This window comes from Monopterus albus, unplaced genomic scaffold, assembly GCF_001952655.1.
Source record: "Monopterus albus unplaced genomic scaffold, M_albus_1.0 scaffold2.1, whole genome shotgun sequence".
Taxonomy (NCBI): Eukaryota; Metazoa; Chordata; class Actinopteri; order Synbranchiformes; family Synbranchidae; genus Monopterus; species Monopterus albus.
The window spans coordinates 3,785,427-3,808,653 of NW_018127882.1; the positions used below are offsets into that span (position 1 = coordinate 3,785,427).

The 23,227-nt window shown below is 40.1% G+C and overlaps 1 protein-coding gene across 1 annotated transcript in view; it reads left to right on the forward strand.

Annotated features, from left to right (window-relative positions):
- diaph2 (diaphanous-related formin 2) overlaps positions 1 to 23,227 on the forward strand; it is a 369,240-nt gene that overhangs the window by 196,085 nt on the left and 149,928 nt on the right. The window contains exons 20-21 of the mRNA XM_020591281.1: positions 12,409 to 12,510; positions 16,697 to 16,791. Coding sequence (XP_020446937.1) covers positions 12,409 to 12,510; positions 16,697 to 16,791 — 197 coding nt within the window. The remainder of the gene's footprint in view (positions 1 to 12,408; positions 12,511 to 16,696; positions 16,792 to 23,227) is intronic.

Here is a 23,227-nt window from a genome sequence, read left to right on the forward strand (position 1 = left end):
TACCTGTACATAGGAAAACACTGTAAACCTAAAGAGATATGGAAACTATTTGTCCTCTATCTGATGGAATTAGGAGGCAGAAAAGGTACGCTGTCCTTCCATGGTGACCAACTTTGAAAGTAAAGTAACAAGTATTGGAAATATAGAATGCCAAATAATACTTAATATGCGTGGATATCAGGCTAGTGCAATGCTGTGGAGGCACACTTGAGAGGAATATGAAGCTCTGGGCCAGGTGCTTGGTTCCCTGAGAGAGTGGGGACCAGAGGGTTTGGAGAACAGAGGGAGTGTTTGAAGTACTTGAAGAACGGTGCTGATCGTGGGTGGTATGAGACGTCATAAGCCTCAAACACATGCTGCCACCTGGTTGTCAGACATCGGCAGCCGCGCAGTTATCTGGGTCTGGAAAAGGATGTTCAGCTTAGAGGTCTGGCAGATTCATTTTCTGCATGTAAGTATTTATGTTTCTTGTTAAGTGTTCTTGCTTAGACTAAAATTTTTGAGAGTGAACATTTTATATTTCACTGGACTAATTTTTGAATTTTAATTCAATTTTAACTGGATTTGGGCAGATTTACCCTTGTGAATGTCAAGATTATTTTTATCTCCCTTTTTGGCAACTTTTCTTTCCTTAACAAACACAGTGGAAGATGGGGGGGGGCACTGTTTTTTGCATCTTGCAGACGACCCAAGCCCACAAGTCTCTACTACTGTCACGGATAAAGATGAGGGAACGGGGAAGCAGTTGGTCAGAATGAGGAAAAAAGCCCTTTGTATCCAGTACTCACACAGACACATACATACCATATAAAATCAAAATCCAACACACACACACACACACACAGTAGCCTTGGGTGGCCATCAGGACACTATTCTGAATCCCTTTCAAGATGATCCCGTCTCATCTCCCCCACCTCCTTCATGGAAGGCTGATCCTGTGCTGTAGGATCTGTGAACCTCCCCTCCTCTCCAGTCCCAACAATGCCTCATGGATCAATGTGAATCAAGGGAAGATATGGTTTGTAGAAAAATAGGGAGGAAGGAACAAGAATGTAATCATGATACACTTTTTCATATGAACATGGATCAGTGGCGTTTTCAAGTTCTAAAAGCGTTCATCCTTTTCTCTGCTTGACTTCAGAAATATCTATAAATTCTTTCATGTTTTTCCACATCAGCTTTTAAACGAATTGGTCATGGCAGTGAGCAGACTATAATGTAAACCATTTGTACAACCCAACATATTTTGCCGTGGTTGATTCACATGAACACATCTCAGGTGGAGCCCATCAGTTCAGAGGTTGGTGCTTAAGAGAATGGCAGCAATAACCATTCAGGGCACCGGATTGCTTAAGTGATGTACTTACATGTCAAACCACCACAAACTGCCTTTTACAGCTGTAATAACAGTATTTTAGCTAGTGTGGTTTCAAAAGAGTGGTATTTTAAAAGCATGTCAAATGTAGGAATAGCATTTATTTAGAGCTATCAAACTGCAGAGTACCGTAGAGTACTGTACAGTCCAGTGTGATGAATCACCTGGCTGCCTTCCCTTGTTAAACATGGGAAATATTGTGCTCTCTAAAACTACCAACAATGTCTTTGCTCATCATTTATGCTGTATGCAATATATCAAGCATTTAAAAAGATGTGCCTTTGGAATAAACAGATTGTGCCTATTAGAGTGTATCATCTATATGCTGCGTGTCTTCCCCACATCTTCTTGCCCTTCAACCCAATTCTGTCGTCTTGGCAGCTCAAAAAAATGCCATTATAATTTTTTTTCCCCCTACAACATTTCTTGGCAGGATTCACCAATTTTTCTTTAACATGTGTGCACTGTATGCTTTATATGTCAGAGGCAAATTGGAACATCCATAAAATGCACCTGACAGCTGACACTTGGCTGGAGATAAACATCTGTTGCTATCTGATGTTTATGGCTGTTAGGGATGAAATGGGAGTAGGAAGTGGAACACTGAGAATTTGCATTGATCTTTTGTTTTTCTTTTGTATAATCTAGATCTGGCTGTTTATTTGCATTTATGTGTGCTTTTTCTTATGTGGATTTGTGCACATATATGTGTACATTTTCTGTTTGCAGAGATTGTTACCTTCAGTCAGAGAGGGAGTTGTATCAGGGAGTCAGAAATTCACGAGGCTCATGTCAAGATCAAGGCCAGCGTGTGCTTATGTGAGAGCCATGAAGGCTGCCTCGGTCAAATAAACTAGAGAAAAACCACACATTCCTGAGATCATCCTATGCCTCTACATATATTCTTGCCTGCATGCAGTTTCTCTTAAACTAACAGTACCTACTGAAAGGCTTAGAGCATAAGATGCTTGTGTGCTTTTGATCAGCGCACAGCACCTGTTCCAATACATGCCTTTACACAATTATTATAAGGTGTCACTCTAGATTTGGTGGACACGTTCATTCTAGATGTCACCTTTTCTCACTCTGTATGTTCTGGCTTGTTCTGCACCACATCACCAAGACAAATTCACTGGGTTCAAGCCTGGTCTTAACATTTCACTGTGTATACACGAGATAAATATAAGATGAACTACTTTAGCAGATCATTGTGGAAAGACTTACTGTTAAATCATAAGTGCATTTCCCTTGAGTAAATTCACAAGAAAATCACTATGGATTTGATGAAAATGTTCTTTGAGAAAAGATCACAGAGGAGAGATCATGACTTGCTCTGCGTCTCCACCGCTTTATCATGTTTAATTGTAATATCTAATCACATCCTTGTTATCAAAGAGTGTGAGTGTCATTGTGTTACAGCACTTTGCTTTCCTATTGTATTAAAATAAAAAATTTGTGCCTGTGTAACACAGTGGCTAGAAAAAAGATGTACTTTTTAATAAAACTATGGCTTTTATTCCTAACCCTTACAGCTTATCTTTTTTGTAATTGTTTGGAAAAAGGGTTTCTATGCAGTGAATAAAAGATACTGTAACCAACGTTTTAGTTGATAATGTATCACAGGTTAAGGCTTGCAACAACTAAAAGTCTAGTCAACAATATCTTTTTTTTTTTTTTTTTTTTCATGAGCTGACTGACTACTCAGCATCCATTTAACTGCCAGCAGGTTAATACAGAATCCAATCTCAGTCATCCAGACAGCAGGGTAGCAGCAGGACTCATAAACACATCATAGTCATCCCAATAGGTGGGTCGCATTTAAATGATTTGTGTCTTAAACACATACCCTGATTTCCACAGACGCACAAGTCAGGAATCCAATTACAGGACTGGAGTCACCAGGCGTGCAGTGTCACGGTCAGCGAGGGTTCTGACCTTCTACCGTCTTTTGTAGCACAAAATCAAATCCATCATTATCACTCATTAAGTCTCACTAACCTTTTCTAATTCTTGCCGACTAAACAAAGTACAATTATAATCAAGAATTGGAGTTTGTAATGTACATCTCTAGGAAGCCAAAGTTAAAATACGTACAGATTAGCTGCTTTCATCTCATTTCAACTGAACATGAGAGGGGTCCAGAGCTTGTGTGTTTCTTAACACTCAATCATGGTCTCTTCATGTTTCTTAAAAGTTTTTCTTTCTTCCCACAGTTGTCTTTAACATGTCTTATTGTGGCCATTGGAGTGTAGTGAGTTCACTGGAAGTAGTTATTTCATTGGAAGTGGTTTCTAAGCACCAGAAGTTTTACAGTGTTTGAGTGAGAAAGTTCAGCTGCAGATTTCTGGGTAAACAAAAACAGCACTTTTCAATCCAAATTCCTCATCTTTTTCTCCCTGACTCTTATGTTTTTCTATTTGCCAGACTCTTTCTTCTCCCCCACTTTCTTATGTCCGTCCTCCTCTTCAGTTCTCCAGAATAACTTTTCTTCACTGTCCCTGGCCACATGGTTACTACACCCACGCAGAGCACATCAGTTTGCAACATCTGCCATTACCCTGTCGCTTAAAAATCAACACACATTTGTGCACAAATGGGATACTGCTGAACAGGAAAGAAAACTAATTTTGTCTCAGTATAGCTGTAAAGCTACTTTTACTGCACACACAGTAGGACCCAGTTTAGTCTGGACGATTGTCAGAGTGCTTGCTGTGACACAGAAAGTTAACATGTTGATGATCGCTGACTGTAGCCTCAGGACATGGCGGTCACAATTCAGCGTTTGCAATGAAGAGGTTTCTGGGTATCATCAGAGTTGTTGAAAACAGCGATTATGCATATATGTACAGTATATAAAAAGAGCTACACAGGCTAATAGTGAGAGAGAACTAGCAGAGAAAGAAATACTCCTTTTAAACACCGAAGAAGGTGAGGAGTTCGCCAAGTACTATGGTTTTGGGATTTAAATGCAGTTCATGACTGAGTGCCTCTCTTTATGCTCATATTCTTCTTGCCTCGCTTTTAACCCCATCCCCAGGTGTCGCATGGTGCATCTTTAATCAGGGCATGTCTGCTTTGACACCTTCATGCCACCAGAACATGCTTTTTTGCAGCTGTGTGGGGAATAGTCATCAGGGGGTGACATGATGGAAGCTGTTAAAAGCTCAGTCACATTGTGGGACTAGTCCCAGCTTTTTATGTGTGTTTGTCTGTACTTGCATGTGTATTGGGGGCAATGCATGCATTTTAGTGACAGGCATAGCACCAGATGTCTTTTATGTGATTGGGTACTTACAATTATACTGTATATATCTGTCCCTGTGTTGATTGCCAAGGATAAACCTATTGCTGCTAATAAGCATGGAGTCAACCTGCCAGAAAAAAAAAAAATCATGTCCTCATCTCTCAACAAACCTTGACATTTTCCAGCACATAAATGGGAAGTATTTCTTAAGTCCTTTCACGGCTCAGTTGACAAAACCTATCAGTTAACCTTCACAAGAAGAAGAGATGATACTTGAGCACATTTCGTAAAAATAAAACATAAGCATGGTTGTCATTTCCTTATTTGACAGCTTTTCGCATGTCACTTTTCTTGGCTGTTTATTTAGACACACCTGCATTTAAGATTTTTTTTTCTAAAGTAGGAGGATACGTTGAAAAAAAATGCAGGACTTAAACTAAAAAAGCAATCAAGAGAAGAGAGGGCTTGGGTAACTTTTGAAAGGGACAAAGGGTAAATGAATAATCATGTTTAATAAAAGAAAAGGGAGAGTGAAGAGTATGTTCTTTCAGCTGACAAATGCACAAAATTCAGCCCTGTCGAACACACTCCAAAGTAGGACAGTCATGGCTTTTTCCTGTTGCAGAGAGTGTACAGTATATTACATCAAGAACATGTTTTATCCTTTTTTTGTACCAGAAGTAGGTTGAAAAGAACAGCATCACTTTTATCACCTTTTTTTTTACTTGGCACAAAGCCTGTAAGGAGTAGCCAACCTACCTCGGTTAAAAAGAAAAAAAAAAAAAAACAATATAAAAATCAGTTATGGTTTAAAGGCTTGTTAAATTATCCAGTTGTTTATATTTGCACATACAAAATATACTAGTTGCAACTAAACTGTACAGTAACTGTTGACTGTAAATTGTTCAAAGACCATTTTGATGTGTTTTCTGCTGCTGCTTCCATTTTCCAGTGCTGAACTACGCAAAACATATCCTGGACCAGTCCCCTTTCAAAAGCACAGGGGTCAAACTGATATTATTTTCATAAGGCTCCTGGTGTCCATGTTTCGCAGTATCTCCTTTAAATGTGACCAGCAGTGCAGGTGCATACTTTAAAAGTCTCTTTTACCATAGTCTGAGTCCCTGTCTGGGCTTGGCCATATGCAGCATGATGCTGGGAGATGTAATAGAGTCCGCAGGGACGTCACTAATCTTACCGGCTATCCAAGGAACAACCTCAGCTTCAGATCTCTGTCCTTTATCCCCTCATATTGACACAGGCCTGGGTTCAGTGTCGTCTCATGAATGCTTATAGTGTGATGGCATTGCGGGGTCTTAGCAGACACCAGAGGCAGCTGCTTGGACCATCATCTTCTGCCCTTCTGCCAGCACTCAAGTGCTTTGGGCCGCAGCGAGCTGCCTTTGCCCAACCAGAGAATGGCTTCCTAGAATTGATTGACTGTCAGGCTCAATCCATTCACTGCCCCAGGAGCATGTCTCCTTAAGAAATTTAAGACGCCATGTCAGTGTCTTCCCACGCTCTTTGCCTCTACAAAAAACAACAATAGTTGTGTATATGTGGCAGATTAAATATATTTGTTAAAAGGCTGTACCAAGCACCGGGTCATTAACACCGCATTGGAGGTACTGCTGCATCATTGCTCCTCCCCTCTCTTCCCTCCTAAATTCTTAGTGTATTAAGCCTTTTTCACACATGAAGTCTGGACAGTGCCTGCAGAATCAGGTCCAGACTTTGTCCAGAGTTGCTGTTTCACACAACAGGAGAGTGTCTGCATCAGACGCATTCTCCAGAGGCAGGACACGATGCGGCCATGTAGCTAGTTTGTAATTTGCTCCTAAACAACCAAGTCTCTTACCATAATTTGTCTAAATCTCATCGTGTCTCCAGTTAGATATTTTTGTCGGTGTCGTCACTGTAATTGAACATTTTTCTTCACCATCAGATGTTTGTGTTCTTCCAGTTTCACTCTGGTCACAAGATAGAATGTCATCAACACACCCACTAGGTCCATGTGAATAAACGCTGCTGTACTCTCACATGGGCTCACTCCAGCTCACTCGGACTTTGTACTAGAGAGCTGACAGAGTAAAGTTCACTTCAGGTTCCGGTCGTCTTGATAAATAATGTCTAGATAATTTCAGGGGTCCAGTGCAAACCTGTGGGCTGAAGTCTGTGGCTACTTCCAGTTTGAATTAGACATTAATTAAATCTCAACAACAAATCTCATTTTTATTTTTAACCCACAATGAGATTTCTAATCACAGCCATAATATAAACAATAAGCAAAACATGTCTAAACATGTTACCCCCAACACTATTGCTCCGAATCTCCACATTTCATAAAAAGTTTGCATAGAAAACATTTATCATGTGCAGGAGTCCTTCCTCTCTCCTCTTGGAATAGAAACACGGAATGGGGTCACTAAGGGAAATCTATGTTGTCTCAAGTAGAAGAGGAGGCGTTTTTCTCACTGGGCGCTGCTCCAGGCCCAGCTGTGTACCTTCCACCGTGGGCTGAGCCTCTCCCTGCATACTGAAAACATTACTGGCCACGGGTCAGAGTGTCACTCTGCAGGACTTATCCCGCTCCCTGAACACACACCTTTTTATTTAGACATCTTAAAATAAGCCGAACCAGATGGTTTGAGATGGAAGGGCAGATAATGCCAAAAAATTAGTTCGCTCATAAACTCACAAAGTCATTCCAGGTTGAATGGGTCCATACGTATTTTTTGGAAGTGTGTTTTGACACACATGAGTGTGCATCACACTTAGCATACTATCCACAGTTTCCATCATCATTATCATTATCAGCCACTTCCCCCACTCCCTATTATCATTAGGCATGATGATGATTACATGGTTGAGAGCCCCCCCCAGCTGCAGCTCCATTCTAATGGTTCACCTTGAGCAGAGGAGTATTTCTCCTGCTATGTCAAGGTTAGATACCTCGAAATGAAAACTAAAACTTGCACAAATAACGTGGAATTGTTCTCTTGTTGCTGTGAGAGATTTTTATTTCATGGCAAGCATCGGCTGGAGTCAAATTGCTTGTATTTTCGATAATACTTGGCAATAAAGTTTATGCTCATGCTTATTTACTTAAAAACCAAATCCTTAAAAATGTATATCCGCTCATCTTACTGTCACAGTATTATTCCTCATTCATATTGAATTTGTAGATTTGTTGTATTTTATTTCATATCACTGCAGGTTTTTGAGCTGAAAGTAAGAGAAATGATTTCAAGTCTGTGAATCAGAGGATGAGAGAGGCTGCCTTTTTGTGAGAGTATGCATTTGAGATCCAGGATAGTGGGAGGGCTGGAGAGATGTGAATCCACACAATGATTTGGCTTTGAGGTTGAGAAAGAGACCTCTGTTTAGCCTTAGTCAGTAGGAGAAATTGGTCACAGCTGGATTTCACCGGTCAATTGGTATCTTGAGGGTGCTCTCTGTTTTTGTAGGTCTGACTCATTAATCCAGCTTTGCTAGTCCATGCACCTTTATACCCTCTCATAAGTATTTATCTTGCTGGTGGACATTCAGCAATTCCCCCAATACCTAAATGCATGTGTTAGAGCTGCGTGACCTCAAAGGACTCAGAGTACCACGTACAACCCTGCACTATGTTTAGCATCTTTGTCATGTTGGAACATTCCTTTCCTGCCAAGCTTCTTGAGACTGGGAGTCATCGTTTCATTCAGTCTCTCAGTATACACACTTGCATTTAGATTGAATACCTGTTTTTTCGATGCAGTTTATCTAATATGTTTTTTTTTTAATTACACATCAAATGCCATACACCACAACTTAAAAATAATACAGTAAGTCAGTACATTTTCAGATGACATTTTGGAAGGCATTCAGATTCCTTGACTTTTGCTCATTTTATCATGTTGTAGATTTAATGTATATATATTTTTGGAACAAGCGTGACTGAGTCCTCCTCAGAATCCATCACCTTTAGACAAGCTGGCAGCTCTCCAGCAGCTCAGTCCTCAGTGTGAGTTCCTGAGATGGAGGACAGGCCACATGTTTGCAGGCAAATTGCACATTTGAGGGAATAAATTACCTCGTAGAGGGCCAGACTCCACATTGTCTGTTCCACTCTGTGTTCCTTTACCTTTAAATATGTTTGTTGAAGACCTGTCATCTGCACTTTCTTTTATTTCTTTTCAAGCCCCGCTCATTTTATGGTGTCTGGTGGCGGGGCTCAGCCGGATGGTCTGTGTCCGGAAGTGAACATGTGGTAGTGTTTAACTTTGTAATGCCCTGGGTTTTATGGACGTCATGAGGGAGATATCACATGGAAGGCAACCAGGATAGTGATTCTGGGCCAGCATACAGAGTGGATGTCCAAGTGTTGGAGAACTCTTGTTATCACAGGGCTTCCCCTGGGTATACCTCAATCCAAGGCCCACAGAGTTGGCTTAACTTGGATGCCAAGTCATCTTTAATAAGCCAAATCTGTTTTTGCTCAAACATTCATGTATTTTTTCAATGGAACCTCTATCAATTTGGTGACTCCTCTTGGCATGGAGCAAGCTTTAACTCCCCCTCAGTTAATTGAATGTGTAACGTTTACAATATTTTCACCAGAGACTTCTCTTCATGTGGTTTTTCTGGCTCCAGTGAATCTTGCATGTGTTTTATTAAGACACGATTTTGAAACACTTCCTCCTTGACATGCTTGTCAAAGCTCTTCACCCTTCAAAGTTAATATATTACAACAAATCAGTGAGAAATACTAACTGTTTATAATTCATTGGTGCATTTCCCTGTTCAATCCACATGGCCAATATCAAGTCAAAAGTATCTGACCCTGTTATTTCCCTTAGAGGACCATCTGGCCCAAGAATCAGCTATGTGGAAGTTGAGCTCTGCATAATAAGAGTTGGTGCAAAGCTTAGAAGTCATTGTTTATATTTCAGTCAATTTTTTCCAATTTTTCATGGACTGAGTTTGTCAGGATAAAAACGCATTACTCTCCCGGCCCTCAACCTGCTCCATTCAACAACAATTAATCAGTTATTTTTCTGTAGGTATTGGTTTGATGTTAAGATGATATCATTATGTATTGACCTGACAGTCTGATAGAGGAATAATGTATCTCTATGCATGCAACTTTGTCACCATTGTACAGTGGCTTCAAGGAAACCAGCAAGCTGTCAAATATCCTTCCACATGCCCATCGCAAATATCTCTTCACTGAGTGATTGCTTGGGAGATTCCATTAACAAATATAAATCTGTCCAAGAGGGATGGCATTGTTGTCAGAGCATTACATTTTAGCCATTGGGCAACTAGTAAAACACGTTTAAATATTGGCAGGGACTTTGATCAGCTGTTATGGACCTACGCTGTTGGACAGGTTAAGCTTTCTTGGCATAAAAACACCATTAACTAAACATACATTTCCAAAGTTTCCAAACTTTAATCAAAATTAACTTGCCCTAAGTCTGACGCCATGTGGACGGTGTGATTTTTTGTAACTGCTGAGGCATACTTGTGTTTTGGAGACATTTATAAAACCTGTTTTGTTGTTGTGGCCAACCATCTGGTTGAAATATGCCACCTATAGTCATCCTCTCCACACACCTGGGACTAGAGTGGCAGCATGAATGTGTGCAAGTCCTCCAGGGCCCATTAGTCCACATGCATTGCTCAGAGGAAACATGTGACATGTGGCATAATGGAGTCAGCCAGCAAATAATGTAGCAGAGATCAGCAAACTGATGCCTTTACTCAGTGCCCAGTGGGAGAGCTCTGAGCTGAAAAGCATGGTATCAGAACTGGGAATAAGCCGGTTTTATATTATTAAAGGCAGTTCTTTTTTTTTTTTTCTTTAATTTGAGATGGCATGGGGCCCTATGGGTAAGGGCGAAGACAGCAGAGGTACTGACGAATGGGCTGAAAGCACCCTAGGTGCCTAAGTGAGAGATTCAATTTAATTTGTCTGCTGTCTGTGGGCCATTCTATTAGGGGAAGCATAGTTTTCCATGTCTAATTTTTGCTGGCTCCTCAGTTTCTTTGTCCAAGCCTTTTGCCACATATGAAATCCAGCATGATTCCTGGGTTCTTGTTGACTCAGTCTATGTGATTCAGGGTATTGTGGGTGTAATGTTGTTGTTTTTGGATTTATTTATAAGGTGATTATAATTTTGTGTGTGTGAGTGTGTGTATTTGATGCTCTTGGAGCAGATCGGATTGCTGACATTTAAATATGAAAATATATATATTTGCCAAGGTCAAAAGCATCGTAAAGGTCTAGCCCTGAAAATAAGTTTATAAAATCATGCTTTTGTTGAAAGTAGATGAATACATTGACATTACACCTGTAAGCAGTTGAGAACCTACCCCCCTTTACTCCTAAGTAACAAATCCAAGCAATGATTTTACATTGTAATTGAATGTCAACTTGCATTTTCTCCACTTTCAATCTGTATATTGATCAGTACTTAGAAAACTGGACACTGTTTATGCATTGATCCAGGAATTAATTTATTAGAAGACTGGTCAAGTATTAATGAATCTTGTCAAAGACTAAAGCAAAACACAGTCCACTGAAAGTCATGAAACAGAGAAAACAAAGTGTGTGGGATTGCAATTATCTCAGCCAAGCACTGAGCAAGGCCGTGTCATCAGTACCTCTACATTATTTTCTGCCTGACTGTAAAGTGTCCTTTAATGGTCCTTAACTTCGTATTAATTGGCTATGACCTCCCAAGCTTCTGTTAACAAAAAAGGTCAAGCCTTGTCCACTGTGTACGTCTGTGCTCCACTGAGTATAAAGGTGAATTAGCCTGGTGTGTGTTTGTGTGTTGCACTCAGAGTGTACTTCTGAGTTAGAGTGCAGACCTCTATAAGCTTTTAAAGGAACATCTTCAGGCACTGGCAGAAAAGCAAACTATAATACTCTATCTAGCATTGGTATATATGCAACCTCTTAGCACTACTTAATAAAGTAAACAACTGCATCCCTGATGCCGTGTGTTGACAGCAACCACTGGTGTTAGACAGATGCCTTCAGCGTTGCTTCTTGTGACTGCCCAGGAGATGTTGCCTCTTTGATTGTTTCTTCAAATATGCAAGCTAGTGCTATGGGAGCAGATTATTTGTTCTAGAGTTCCTGGGAGACTCCCACCTTGGGCTTAAACAGAGCGGTTGTGATGATTAGCAACAAAGTATGCTGCCTCTCCCATAAGCCACTGGGAGAAGAGGAATAGGTCTCATATTGCTGCTTCTTTAATACAGAAAATTCAGCTCTCTCACATTCTTCTTTCACCCTCACTCCTCCTCAGTATCGCAGTTCCAGTTAAAAAAAAAAAAAAGCTGACCTTTTGTTCTGTACATGGACACCTATGTTTTTCAACAAAGTTGATGTTAGTGAAGTGTAAATGAAGAGTAATACATCATGACATGTGGTGCTTCCCCAGTGTGCAGACTTAATAATGCCTTCATTATGAAAACAAAGGTCTCTTCATGCTTGGACCAATTTGCCGGGTGTGTTCAGTCACGTAACAGGGATTTAATGCCATTTTCTGGGATCATTTGGGGGGGTTGGGGTAACACAATTACTTCTGTGGCTCTAGCAAGTTGACAGACAAGGCCTAAGGGAAGGAGCTCTGCTTATCAACCATCTACCCACTGTCACAATGATACACAAACAAACAAATGAAGAGGAGAAAGTCATCCAGAGGACCTGTACAGTCTTGTTATATTGCAATATAATTTCTGAAATATCAACATAGTAGTTATGAAAGTTTTTTTTTTTTTTTTTTTGCAGCGAAAAAAGACATGAAAGATGAGACTGATGAAAGAATGCCACAGTTCAAGAAGAAGGCGAAAGAGCTCCGCATCTTGGATGCCAAGACAGCACAGAATCTTTGTAAGTATATACAGTTCTCCACCTTTTGATTATTTTGCAGCCAATAAGTACAGGTTTAAAACCATTAGTTCATGAAATACTACATTGTTTTTAACCATAATTATGTCAGTTATGTCATTGTTATTTTCCATGTCACCCCTGGCATTTTCACCCCCCATGAGCAGCTCAGGAAAGTTGTTTGTCGGGAAACAAATAGTACAAAGGCCTCAACATTGATAGTGTTTTACTGAGCTCTTTGGGGAAATGTTTTCTTGGCAGTTGTTTAGCGGTCACCACGAGTGCGTATAGATTTGTGTCCGAGCTTGCCATCTGTAATCATGTGTAAAGCAAATTTCAGCCAGAGCTGAGCACTAAAGCTACTTGTAGGTGCTTGAACTCCCAGGAGCCTGAGTGGACTAAATGTTTGTTGAGTGCATTTACCTCACCCTCCAAACCTCTTTGTTGTGGTGTGGTGGATGGAAATGTTTTTACTGCAGTCAGGTCAGGTCCAGATGATCTACAAAATTTGTTTCCCTATTTAGAATATCATTTGCACTCTTGATATTCCTTTCATCGGAAATACAGTGTAGATGATAACACCTCATGAAGTGTGCATGTTAAATGCCAAGATTACAGGTCATCCTCCTAACAGTCCCTACCCCACCTTCTGTGTTTTATTTTCAGTTTATCTTTTTTACTTTTCTCCATTTATAAAGGGTAACTACATTCTAAATTAGTTTTAGTTGTGCACACAGTCACATAGCATTTGCTGATATATTATGTCTATTAGGTCGGTTTTCCAGGAAAATTCATATTGCTTGTATAAAACAGCATTTTCTGGTCAAATGTACCAATTTGAAAGTTCAGTTCTGCCAAACCCTTTGACCCTTTGCTCATTGTGATGGCATAGACAAGACTCTGAGGTATATTTCATCAGTCCCCCACCCCTAACTCTCACCCCTTCCAGCTATCCCGATATCAGCCGAAAAACTAAAGTTATGTTGTATATGAATGAGATTTATTACTCAGCTGAGGCAGTAAACCCAACCTGCTGTTTTCAGAGCTTAACGATACATTAATGGCTGATGAACAGTAACTTTAACGTGATAAACAGCGGTGCTACATTACTGACGCCTCCCCAGATGAGAGAGATACACCGGGGGAGCCTCTCGTCTAGTAAACTCAGCTAGAACTCGGTACTGTATCCACGCCGTGGCTCTCGCAAAGCGATGTAATCATGCTTGTAGTGTCTGTCAGAGCTCCACCAGACTCCCTGTCTCTCCATCAGAAAAAAGGAAAGTCCAACAGCAGTGGCATAAGTGTAGATTGGAATGAGATATATTTATAGGTGGATTAATTGTGGGTGAGGATGGAAGGATGCTGGAATGTCTAAATAAACTGAAAGATGCACGCACATCAAAGACAAATCAACAATTTTTTGTGCCTCACAACCAGTTTCCTGTGAGCTGGTGAGATCTTCCATGAACACAGGCCAGATGAATGAGTACTGGGGTTTCATGTCAGGAAAGGGCATGTGGCATGAAAATAAGGATGACACATCCTGCATATAAAATTGTATGCGTGTATACATATGTGCTCATGTTTGCGAGTGTGCTAGTGTGTGCATGTCATTGCACTTGTGTTAGGACTGTGACAATTTTGATGTGTCACTGCCGTCTTTGATTACAACCCAAGCAGATGGGCGTTGAATTTAGCAGGAAGCAAAAATAAGTGTAGAAAGTCGCACCTCCGTAGTGGCAGTGAGTGGGAGGCATGTGGTCCTGCACAGCCACACAACTCCCCCGGGTCGCCTTGACACATGCAGTATCATAGATCATATTCACTGCCTGCCGTGGAGCCATCCAAGCTCCCTTTTCAAATTTGATGTGTGGTACTACTGAAGGTTCAGTGATTGGCTAAAATGAATGATTGTGATGTCAATTTATGTATTCAGGTACAATGATTATGCATGCCACTGTCTGATAAATTGCGTCTACCTCTCCGTGTGTCTAAAACCTACTTTCAGTTTTTACAATAAGCTGCAGGTGAGAGTTTGACTTGTGGCTATACCCCGTATAAAGAGAATTACAGTCATGAAATGAGATCAGATACAAGCGCGTAGAGTACTTTTTCTTTTAACTTAATCCACAATACAGAGGAGCGTATCTGGGCACATCAACAAGACCCCAGCACTTAATTTTTTAACTGTACAATTAAATTAGATCGGCTTATTTTATTGAATGCAGAGCTCAAATCAAGAACAATCCTACTTTAAAAATGCATTTAAATCATCAGCAATCAGTGAGCCATTTGTAGCCTTCAGAGGTTTTGTTGCTGGAGCAGGAGCTGGACTGGACATTTACATAGTTTTGCATAGTATAGGATGTAAGCATTTCCTTTCTTCAGTCAGTTCAGGAAATGATACTCCATAAGAAGTTAGGCCAGAAATGAAACCTCATAATAAATAGTCAAATGTTTAAAGCTAAAAGAGTAGCAGAAAACTTTCACTGTCTTCTTAAACTTGACAGAGATTTGCCTAGAATATACTGTAGGTAATGTAGAAATTAATATAGTGCAAATTCTTCTTTATTGTAGTGCGTATTAAATTTTCAGCAACTGGTTGCTGAATGCCAAAGCAATAGAAGCAAACTTAAAATAGGTTTATGTAATGTTTTGGGCAGGTCTACAACATATTCTTGTGTCAACTACCTCACACTCACAGTTGTGACACAGTAACTTCCCTGTGACTGAGATGGTACAAGTCAAAACAAATATGGCTATAAAGGAGGAAACCATTGTATTAAGGCCACGAAAACCATGTGAATTTGTTGTAGTGACTGTTGATCGTTGTTGGTCAGGAAGTCCCACTGTGCGCTGCCCGTTTGTGTACCTCCAAATACTAAAGCCACAAATATAGTTCGGTGCACCTGAGCAACATCTAAGATCTAATCCTGATATAAAGATGGTTTACTTTGTTTTGTTTTTCTAAAATGTGCTTCCAAATTTCATTGTGCTGCAGAATCTGCATCAACACACCTGCACCACTTTTCTCATCACCACCACACAGGTGCAGACTGTCCACCCCCAATACTGACACAGACCATACTACAAAATTAAAAATGCAAGTGCTACATGGCAGCAAAAGGTGCATTTTCAGCCTGTTACCTCATCTACATCCACTGAAGTCTGTAATTTACAGTATATCCTAGGATTACGTTTGACAGCTGAGCTCCAAGAGAATCTTGAGTCCAGCTGTTGGTTTCATATTAGGAGGATATAAGAGATAAAATAAGATAAGATAATCCTTTATTGTCATTGTAACAATAAAGGATTATCTTGTCTCACTATGAAACATACAGCATTTTGTCAGCAAACATTTTTTATTAACGACAGTGCAGGGTAATATCAAGCTAATAAAGAAAACATGGATATAGATTAGAGTATGAGACAAGACAGAACAACTTTCTCCTCAGTGTTATCAGAAGTCTGACATAGTGAAGCCTGAGAGGTCATTGTTAAGTGAACGCACCAGTATACATTATACCTGACATCAAGTGTATGTCATGACTTTGTAGCGAGTAAATGCAGTAAATAGGTTGTGTAATAAATACAAATCAACTGTGGAATAAAAAGATACACTACCCCTCCGTTTGTTGTGTGTCAAATACAGACATCAGGTCCCACTGTTGCAGCAATATAGCAGCTGTTGAGTGACTCTCTTCCAACTCATTACCAAACCTCCACCTGTGACTTCCACCTGGATACACCATCAGCTTCAATTTCCTCTGTAGGCACCCCACCTGGAGAGTGAAACACCCGCTAGGCTGTCCCCTGAGGCAAATTCTCTGTACTTGTTCATTTCCTCCTTAAACAAAACCATGAAGCCTTCCTAGACAACGATCATTAGAGTCCACAAGTACCATTGATTCTTATTGTTGTTCTATTTTTATTAACTGTTATGCAGAATTGCTATTACTTTAGCGCCCATCACTGTTACTGGTTAATTCTGATATTTTCCTTTCAAGTTTTGTCAGGATGACACAAACCTTCCTTTTGAGAGGTAGAAAGTGTATTAGTTTTTCCAAGTGACAAGTTAGGCCTGTGGTCATTTTGTCTGAGGAGCGATGAGTGCTGAAATGTCTCTTTGAACCCTGCGGTCTAATAAAAAAGGAGAGGAAATGACTCTCTTCTCTCTTCATCACAACAGCAATTTTCTTGGGCTCGTTCCGCCTGCCTTATGAAGAGATCCGGGACATTGTGCTGGAGGTAGACGAGGAAAGACTGAGTGAATCACTCATCCAGGTAAGACGGTTGTTCACTATGGTGCGTTAGTATTTTCATTCACACACAGACACACTTATTTTCGCCATCTTTAACAGTGTATGAGGAGAGAGAATTTTTTTTTCCAGCTTGGAGACCCTATTTTAACTTTGGTATGGTCTTTTTTTGGGCACAAGTCAGTCTCCTCATTCCAGCTGTCTTGTTGTCTTTTGTTTTGTTTTTATTTCAGCAGCACTTAGCACTTAGCATGTGAACTGTAGAGACCCCCTATTCATCCTGTCATAATGGATGATGAAGGACGAGGCTTGGCAAAGTCTCCCCAACTCCACCCTTTTTCTCTTGCCTTTGTCTTAAACCATGATTGATGAGCTTCCCAAAGGCTACTTGTTATTGCTCCCATTTCATTTCTGTTTTCTTGGTCTCAGAAAGCTTTAATTGAAAGCAGGGCAGGTGCATCTGAGGTAAAGGTGCATCACTGAGCTGAGCAAGTCTCAGTCTGTACTAATATTTCCTGAATTGTCCTTAAGCCAAGTATTCCAGCTGTCTTGTTATCTTTTGTTTTGTTTTTATTTCAGCAGCACTTAGCAGCAAATGTAAGATTTGATTTCAGTGTAATTTTAGGAGTGATGCACTGTTGTTGTGTGCATGAGTGTGTGCAAGTATGAAAGTGTTTTTGTTTTTGTTTTTGTTTTTCCAAGCAGCAGTGGGCATTGTTCAAGTACTGCTTTCAAGCTTAACCTGGAAGGTCTTTCCTCTCTTGGAAAAATATTAAATATAAACATTACCTTTATACTGATATACAGAATATGTCCTTTCCCACATGACTTATCAAGAAACATTTGTGCAGTAGCCTGCTTCCTCACCACTGCTTGGATCCCAGACACTAGTAAAAACTGGTGAGGCAATATATATTAAGATGGGGCCTATCTAGAGAGCTGCCCTGCAGGACTATTATTTTGAGCTCTGATAACCTTTAATTGGCTGGCAATCTGGCAGGAAGTACAGAGTGGATGTTATGAGATGGCAGGCCCTCCTCTTGTCTTGTGAAGGCGAAGAGAAGTAAAGATGTTGATCTCTTTCCATTTTCAGCCTTTCCATAGTAAATTAGAAACACTACATACAGTATGTGACCTTACTCCTAACTCCCAGGTGGGTGGCTGTGACCCCACCAGAGTCTTGCACACAGCTCCAGATAAATTGTTTGTACTGGTTTACAATAGTTTGACTGTGTTACAGGGAAATGAAGCACTGCTTAGCTCAAAGAAACAACTAACAACAAGTACAGCAGTGAAGCTGATCAGTGGTGTGGTGTATGGGCGAACACTTGAATAGCTGAAAGTCTGTCCAATTTCTCAGGGCTCTTAGGTTATCTCAAAGTCACTGACATGGCACTGAACTGATATACTGATAAAGACTTTACAAATAATGGACAAACCAGACCAAACACAGGCAGGAAAAATAACTACACGTCCATTCTCAGATTTTTGTCGGAGATGCAGTTCCTATGATACAGATACCTTCTGTAACCTTCATGTTCCTTTTGTTCATCAGTGATGTTAAGGACTTGGCAGGTCAGGGATAAGAGAAAGTGATGTTTTTGTTTGCCTGTACAAGCAGCTAGTCACCCATTTCAAGATGGCTTTCCGTTATCCCCGTTAGCTCGTCTGTTTTCCTCTTTAATAAATTTGAACCAGGACAGCGAGGCCGCTAACAAAAAAAGCAGGCTCAAAAGACTCATGAGCCCTAGTATGTGAGTTAGCATAAGCATCGGGGAGCCAAGCCAATGTCACAAAGTCCAGGGGGAGGCAGGAGGACCAACTGAGTTAACTTATCGGTGCAGAAGGAGCCCACATCTGGCAAGTCACTGCTGGTTTGGATAATGATACTAGAGACAGAGTAAAGCCTGGACATGACAGTTGGTGCAGTGCACTTAAGAAAAATGTTTATTTATACCATTTCTGTGTTTTTCCCTTCTTTGTGTGGAGTGCTTGGCTCTACTATCCAGAATTATTCAATTTTCCTCCAGTGACCTGCAGCATGTCTCCATAATATTTTATGTACAGCAGTAAGTAACACTCATTAGTATGGCCTAATGAACGTCACAAACATTTCCTGCTGTATCAATAGTTACAATTATACAATTGTACTTATTCGCTTACTAATATTTACAATATTTGAGTATTTACAATGAGTGGCTCACTCTTCAGAAATGTTCTCCTTTTATTCTCCTTTTAATTTGTCTATGAATCTGTAAAGAACATTGCACTAAACCAAAGACAAAAAATGTGAAGCTTGGATGCATATAACCAAATCCTGCACACCCCAGTCAGCAGTAGTGGAAGAAGTACTAAGATCCTTTACTTAAGTAAAAGTAGCAACGCAAGTGTAAAAATACTCTGTTACAAGTGAAAGTCCTTCATTCAAAATGTAGTAAAAGTACAAGTAAATTAATAAATGTAGTTAGTTACTTTCCACCTCTGCCAGTCAGTGAGTTGTTTCCTTTTATTTACAGTAGTTCAAATTGTCACACATTAGCGAAGTGGAAAAACACATAGATGTTTTGACTATTCTTCAAAACATACTGATTACACACTAATACCTTATTATGTCATGTTTGTCATTGTGTTTAAATATATTCATATGTACTACTTGAGTCAATATTACTGAGATGGCACTTACGTATATATGGATGTGTTTCCTCTTTGTGCATATTTCTCAGCAATATCAGTCAGTTAGTCTCTGTGTTCCTTAGCCTTCCTGTCTATGGCATGTTATTTTCCAAAGTATTCAACCTAAGTTAGTCTCTGTGTTCCTTAGTCTTCCTGTCTATAGCATGTTATTTTCCAAAGTATTCAACCTTTACTCAGACTTTTTATGCCACATAGTTGCCAAGGTGGTTTTTGCTTCTCATGAAAAAAAAAACCCTGTTTGTCTATTTGTGTTTGATGAATAGTACAATTTGCTCCTGTTTTTTTTTCCTGAATATACAATGTATTGTGTGCTGTATCATTTGGCAAGTCACAGAAGCCATCTTTATTTATATGAAGACATCACTGATTGTATAGCTACTCAGATAATCTTCCTGTGAAATAAGACTCAGGTGATTATAGAACAAAGTCATGCAGAAATGAGCTCACAGATTTAACAAGGAAGCAAGTGGCATATGCCCATGAAATACAGCCAGAGCTATACAGGGGCAGTGAAGGAGAGCAAAGAGACTTCCTGCTGGGTGACACAGTCCTGAGTGTGGGCTCCATCTGCACACTGCTCATATACACTCATTATGCTGATTAATCACTTTACACCACCCACTTTCAGCCACACGCCAATCATTAATTATCCACATGGACAACTATACACACACACACACACACACACACACACACACAGACACAGAGCAGAAAGATGCGTAAGTATGGTTTGGGCAATAACAAAAGGAAATGTATTTACCATTTTGCTAGTGTGGGTGAGAGTGCACAGCTACAATAAAAGTAAAAAAAATGCTATTGCAACAGTGAAAGACAGAAAAGAAAGAACAAATGATACTTATTTGAATAAAGGGTGTGCACGCATGCGTACACACACACACACACACACACACCACCTGTTGGTGTTCCTATCTGTTTTTGGCAGTTCCTCAAAGCTCCTCTATTCATGGACACTGATGAGGAGCTGTGGTAAACAGTGACCCAGCTTTAACTTGAGTCAAGAATAAAACATTACATAAAACACTACAAAATTCAGTTTGGTTCAAAATTCTTCTGCCAGTACCAGTGACAAGCAAGCAGGGAGTTGATAAATGGATAGAATAGTGAAAATGGAGCATCTAAAACTCTGCAACTTAATTTTACTATCTTCCTTTTCCATTGACATGTCTAATGTAGTGATTTATCAGCAGTGGTGTGGTGCACTGGCCTTGAAGTACCCCCACAACATGTCTCCCTGGCAGAGTGGATAGATAAAAGTTGATTGACCCTCCTTATTCTGTATTAGGGCCCATCAATGCCTCAGAGATGATGTACACATCCCTGAATGCTGGCAGACAGTCCTAGCTCTCACCATTCATCCAGGTTCAATATGAATCCTCACAATTCAACACTTTATTTAATCTTCCTGCACCCAGCAGACAAACATACATAGACTATATGCAAATGGATAGACAGTGTCAGGTATCCCCTCTGTCTTCTAGTCCCTGTTCAGTTGTGTCATTTATCAGATAAATGTCCAAACCAGTAAATGTAAGGTCTTTGCACATGTGCAAACACATGCAGGTTTGCATGCAATCTATCCTGCTCTCACTCTTTCTTCCTCCATCTCATTTGCCTACAGTATTCATAGTGCCGGTGGACAGAGGTCACTTTTGTATATTAGGTCAGCTTAATCAAATTCAGAAAGACATCAGGGCCACCCCTCTACTATACCCTGTATAACAATGAGATGAAGAGGACAATGAAAGACAATAATGAACGTTGGCTCAGTGAAAACAGATTGAGCCCCAGAAAGCTTGGCAAAGCTCTGCTTTTAAAGGGCTGACAGCCTGACAAAGCTATTCATTGCTATTGTTGGCTGACAACAGAAGCAGCAAGGGAAGAGTCCTGTAGACCTTGTTTGTGTTGGAAAGAGTATGTGCTCATGGTTTCGGGGGCCTGGTTGCATTGTGTTTGGCATCTTCTCCCTCACATGCATTGTTTAAATTGTGACGTCGCTGTGCCCATGACCTTGCTTCTGTTGACTTCAGTTGGCTCTCCTTAGGTGTTTTAATTTCTCCAGAAGTCCCTCACAGCCTGTTTGCCCCTGAGATAGAGTTTAACTGGCATAATGATGGTATTTGGTCCCATGCCTCTACACTTCTTGCCAATGGAACACGAGGAGGCCAAACAGTGCCCAGATTATTAATAAGCATTGGTAAACTTGAATAGTTTGTGGTGTAATCAACTGGTACACATGTAGGGGGTTGCTCATAATACTTCAGTGGCAGGGTTACTGTAGTGTAACAAGTAAATAAGAGCATAATTACATAGTGTCTTATTTAATTTAACATTTTACTTGTGTTGGATTGTTATTGCGGTGTCATTACTTCCTTAAGATTTTTAAATGCAGTCCATGTAATATTGGTTTTGTTGTAATGTAGAGCGCTTCCCACGTTTTGTACCTTGTTAGGTGTTTTACAGTCAACCAGTATTTCAGCAGCAGTGTGAGTATTACCTTTTCAAGGTGGATGAAAACTCATGTTAAGCCAACCCATCTTAACACCAAAGGACGCCAGAAAACCCCTCTGTGTAGTGGCAGTGGTCCAGTTCCAGTGGCTGACGGTGATGTTAATGTTGTATTCTGCATATATATGTTTGCAATCTCTGGGAGGAGCTGTGTCCAAAGGCGTCTTGAGGAAGATTTCTTTCTTACAGTAGGAGGGATTAAGTGGTATTGGTTTCCAGGAATTTTGATTAATGCTTAGCAAGTGTACTCTTCAAGCTCTTTAAGCTTCTTCTTTTGTCTGGCCACTTTTTTCTAATTCTTCTTGTATTGCAATAATTCTGCTGGACTACTTTATGTTCCTTTGTTATTTAATTGGCACATCTTGAGAAGTTATTTTTTGTGATTGCTGTTAATAAAATCTTAAATTTCCTACTATGCACACATACCTTTTTTTCCTGCCATTCCCCCATTTAAGTGTAAGCTAAGGTCTAATCAGCTTTCCAACCTCCATCATGCAAAAATAGGGCATGGTTGCTCATGCACTATATATAATTTAGGAGTTGCAGAGTCCCTGTGATTTCCAGTCATGGCCATTCCTTGTCACTACATTGGCTGGAGTCGCTCAGCACAAATTCATAGTCACACAGGGTCATATTTAGGTCATATTTGTTTGCAACTCAAGTTGGCCAATAAAGTTAGAAGATATTCTAATTCAGTCTTCAGCTGCAGAGATACTAAACTTGGTTTAAAATGACCCATGTCCTGTTCATACCTTCAGGCTTATCTTTTTGGGTACATACAGTAGTTTGTCATTGATGTCCACACTTTTTTTTTTTACCAGCTATCATGGAATATTATTGCACAGTGAAAAACTACGACTAGGATTATGTACAAAGTCAAAGGTCGCCTTAAAATATTGTATATATACGACCATAGAGTAAAAACAGCTTCGTAGACTGCTGCAGAGCAGCTCTTCCCTTCCACCCCTACCCAGATCATACCATGTGAACTAGCTGTTGAAAATGAAGGAGTCATCACTAAATGTTTAAGCATGCCCCGTTTTTGGTGTGGTGTGTGATAAGCTAACTCTCGTCAAGTGAATGATATGGCCCTGGGGGGCTTGTTTTGCAGAATATCAGAGTAGCTTCTTAATGTTTAATGTCTGCCAATGTATTTTATATTACCTCATCTCCTTTTCAAAAAGAAAAGCTAATGACTAACACTGCACTGCTGCTGTTCATTTGTAATTAGTATTGCCCTG